At 37.6% G+C, this 4,306-nt stretch overlaps 1 protein-coding gene across 1 annotated transcript in view; it reads left to right on the top strand.

Moving 5' to 3' along the window:
• LOC107675385 (FYVE, RhoGEF and PH domain-containing protein 6-like) overlaps positions 1–4,306 on the top strand; it is a 23,920-nt gene that overhangs the window by 1,426 nt on the left and 18,188 nt on the right. The window contains exon 2 of the mRNA XM_016469696.1: positions 1,699–3,562. Within this exon, the coding sequence (XP_016325182.1) occupies positions 1,699–3,562 (1,864 nt within the window). The remainder of the gene's footprint in view (positions 1–1,698; positions 3,563–4,306) is intronic.

Here is a 4,306-nt window from a genome sequence, read left to right as displayed (position 1 = left end):
TATTACTTTTGCGTTACTTTCACGTTACTTTTTAAATATGAGCAGGGCTTGATTGCTTTTAATATAAGAAGTTCTATTTATAGCAAATGTAAAAGCCCTTTTACACCAAAAAGTGTAATGAATAAACCTCAGGCTGAATGAAAAGTAAATTCACGTCTGTACAGTAGAATGCAGGAGAAGAAACACTCTTCAGCAATAAAAAAAAACAATGAAGCACAATTGTTAGTTTATCTAAAGTCAATTTTGCTTATTAGTATGGTTGAACTGGATCATCAAAGGTCAGCAGCAAAGACATTAGTTAATAAAATGGGATTAGATACATTTGTGTTATTTAACATATTTAATTATTGCAGGTTTGCGTCATATTCTGAGTTTGCATTTCACTGTTTTAATTCATTTTGATGAATACTAAATCTGTTTTTTGTGAGTGGGATGAATTAATGCACATTCACATTTAGTCTAGAACTACAGTAGCATCATGTTCACACAACGCACACAACGCCTCTGTACTCCCGATTTCTCCCAGTATGGGGACAGAAGAGCTGTCAGTCAATAAATGGGAAAACAAAGTAACTGGCGTTACTTTTTTGAAAAAGTAACTCAGATATTTTCTTGTAAATTAAAAAAGTAATGTGTTACTTTACTAGTTACTTGAAAAAAGTAATCTGATTATGTAACTCGCATTACTTGTAATGAGTTACCCCTAACACTGCCAGTAACACGAGTTATGTAATCAGATTACTTTTTCAAATAAGTAACGCAAGTGACTTTTTTCCCATTTATTGACTGACATCTTTTTTGTCCCCGTGTTTAGAGAAATTGGGAGTGAGGTGCAGAGGCACTTCCTTCAGCCTGAGGCCTATTATTTTCATTTTTCATGTGAAAGGGCCCTTACAGTTGGAAAAAAATATAACTTTTGGGATTTTTGTTATATATAAAAAAATTAAAAATAATAAGCAAGCCCAGACCAGTTGACAAGTGCAGAAGTAATTTGCATTTAGTTACTTTTTCATGGAGCATCGCAGTATTGCAATGCATTACTTTTAAAAATAACTTTCCTCAACACTGCTAAAATGTAACATTTTGTTTCAGGTAAAAAAAAAAAACATAAATGCAATGAATTTTGACATACTTTGTGATCGTTTTGCACTGCTGCAGTTGTTTGTTCTTGCTGGGGTCAAACTGACCCCTAAAAGAATCATCTTTACTCTAATGGATAAAAATCATATTTCCAAAAAGTATATTCTTTATTTTAAAAAAGTATATTATTTCAAAAGTATATTCTATCTGTATTTAACATATGTTAAATATTGTACTGGATTTTAATTCAGAGAAAATTATTATTATTATTATTATTATTGATACACTCTTAAAAATATGAGTGCATCGTTTTCATTCCACAAAAGGGTCTTTAAAGTGGAAAAAGGTTCTTCACACTAAGAAAAAATGGTTAATTTCAGAATTGTTCAATGAAAGTTTCTTTGGGGAACCAAAATTGGTTCTTCTACGACACCACTGCAAAAGCCTCCTTTTGAAACGTTTATTTTTAAGGTGAGTGTATTAGTAGAATATTTAAGATGTACTAAAATACAGCTAAACACAATATGGTTTAAATGGTCAAAGTATGCTAACTGTGTTTCAACCAAAGAGTTCTTTTCTTGTTCACATTTCTCCATGTGCTTTTCTTTTTCCTCTCAGCTGGTGATCAGAAACCACCTTTGGCACCAAAACCAAAGGTTCTCCCAGCACCGAAGCAAACAGAGCATCCAGCTGCTTCAAAGCTGTGTGTTTACCAGCCTTCCTCAACGGCTGTTAAATGCAAAGTTAAGCCTGATGTGGCACCAAAGCCATGTCTCTCCAAACTTCCCCCTTCCGCTTTCAATTCAAAGCACCTCACATCCAAGGTTGGCCATCAAGCTGTTTTACAACAAAAGTCTGACATCACAAAGACCATTGGTGCTTTAAATTTCAGAAATGAAGCGCACACTGGGAATAACAAGCCGGAGTGGGATTACATCATTCCCATCTGTGTATGCAATGACCGAAACTGTGCCGATTGCTCACCAAAGGAAAACAACCAAAATGTTCGTCAACAAAGTCCTGATAAGTATAAGGCAGGCAAAACCGAAGGACCCAGAAAGAACCCATCCAAACCTCCGCTGAGAACTCCAGAAGAACAGAAGGATTTAGTGACACCTACTTCATCGAAGTGCATCTCTGAACACAGTTCATCCAATAGTAATCATTTCCATCCAACTGAAAAACCTCGGAAAACATCCCAGAACACAGAGCCACTTAAGGCACATCAGAGTGGTTCTGAGATGCAAACGACCAGGAAACACCAAAACAACATTGTTTCTAGTGTTAATTCATCTGTTGATGGTGATCCAGAACCTCTAGAATGTCAGCAAGCACTAAATAGTGTGCAGTATTGTCCGTTCCCTACTAAGCCACCTGTGAAAGCACCACCAGCAGCCATGCAGCACAAAACTAAGAAGAAACAATCCAGCATTGTCCTTCAGGAGTCAACAGACCTTACCAAAACAGAGCTTACCGTCTTACCTGTTGATGTAAACAATCCAGATCCGTTACGGAGAGAAAGTCCTAATAACGTGAACATCAATGCTGCAAGACGTTATAGAGAGAACAAAGATGCTCAGGCCGCAAGGGGTGCTAAAGGTACCCAGGGCATCAGCCAGGGCGCTCCAACACCTGCCCCATGCCAGAAGATCCCTCAGATGCAACAAAATAAAACCCAGGATGTTGGTGTACAGGCAACTGAAAAGAAAGTGCAAAATCTGGATGCAATCCCTGAGGTCGTTGAGATTTCGGTGTCAAGCGGTAAACATCTGAAGAAGAAGACCCAAAAACCTCAAGCTGATGGCCGCAGGCATGATAACATTGGGGCTACAGAACTTTCAGTAGATAGACTCCCTAAAAAGAAACCAGCGTCCAAATCTCCACTGAGAAACGATGGAAAAAATGCTGAAGGACATCCTCCTCTTGCAGTTGAGAAGAAGCAAGCAAGTGATGTGCTAAACAAGAAGAGACTCAAGCCGAAATCCAAGTCCTTATCGTCAGCAGACATCCTTAAACCCGATGGCCTCAAGAAGACCTCCTTTCTTTGGATCATGGACTTTGACCGTGTCAAAAAGGTGCCCAAGGTATCCGTCAAGAGTGGACAGGCCGACGATCTCACTCCGGTTATGAACGAGCAGCCAGTGGACACGGAGGAAAGCCAGCGCAAAATCTGCTCTCAGAAACCGATGCCACTGCACAATGGACATCCAGATGCACTGAAACTGAGGCAAGCAGTGAATGGGAACATATTAGGAGTTGAGCAGCATGTAGATGAAGATCTAGACAATGTTGGTGAATCTGAACATGCATATGAAGATATCACAGAATGCGAAAACCTGCCTCCTTTTAGCACTGCAACAGCACAAAATGCAAATAAATACCAATACCAGTCTTCAAAATATGAGGACGATGGTATTTATGAAGTTCCTGATGTGTTCCCTGAACACTACGTAGATGCCAAAGAGCAGCAGTTTCTTGAAAGGTTAGTATGCATAGATATTAATACAAAATTGTCCAATGCAGATCAACCGATAGTTATATTCATGTTTGAACTTAGAGCCAACATTTTGTATTTTGTGAAAACACAGACTAGAAACTAAAAAAATGTCAATGTTAAATTAGTATTATGACACTTGAATTTAGACATGATGACATTATAATGTACAGTAAGAAATATAGATAACTTTTCATTTTTATCTTGAATAATTCATGAGATAATTTATTTGATTTCATTCCTGAATTTTAATTTAAGTAGAATTGCAATTTGAATTTGAATGTAAGGTAGAATTCAAATGAACCAAAATTTAAACAAATCAACTGTTAAGAAAAGCAAAGTTTGTCAAGATAACATTTGAATGTTTAGAATGTTTTTGAAAAAAAAGTTAAAGGGGTCATATGATGTGATTTCAAGTTTTCCTTTCTCTTTGGAGTGTTACAAGCTGTTCGTGATTAGATAAGATCCCTAAAGTTGCAAAGACTAAAGTCTCAAACCCAAAGAGATATTCTTTATAAAAGTTAAGAGTCAGCCACGCCTACCTAAAACGGCTCGTTCTAACACGCCCCACATATCTACGTCACTGTGTGGGAAGATTTGCATAACGCCGCCCAAATGTTCACGCAAAGAAAGAAGGCGTAACTTTTATTCTCGCTGTAGTATTGTTGCCACTGCCGCCATGTCGTGAAGACGCTGTGTGTTTCGTTGAGAAAGCGAAACTACTTTGTTTGG

This window comes from Sinocyclocheilus anshuiensis, unplaced genomic scaffold (assembly GCF_001515605.1).
Source record: "Sinocyclocheilus anshuiensis isolate Anshui unplaced genomic scaffold, SAMN03320099.WGS_v1.1 scaffold1844, whole genome shotgun sequence".
NCBI lineage: Eukaryota > Metazoa > Chordata > Actinopteri > Cypriniformes > Cyprinidae > Sinocyclocheilus > Sinocyclocheilus anshuiensis.
Note: the sequence above shows the minus strand (reverse complement) of the source record. Positions and strands in the feature narration are given on the sequence as shown.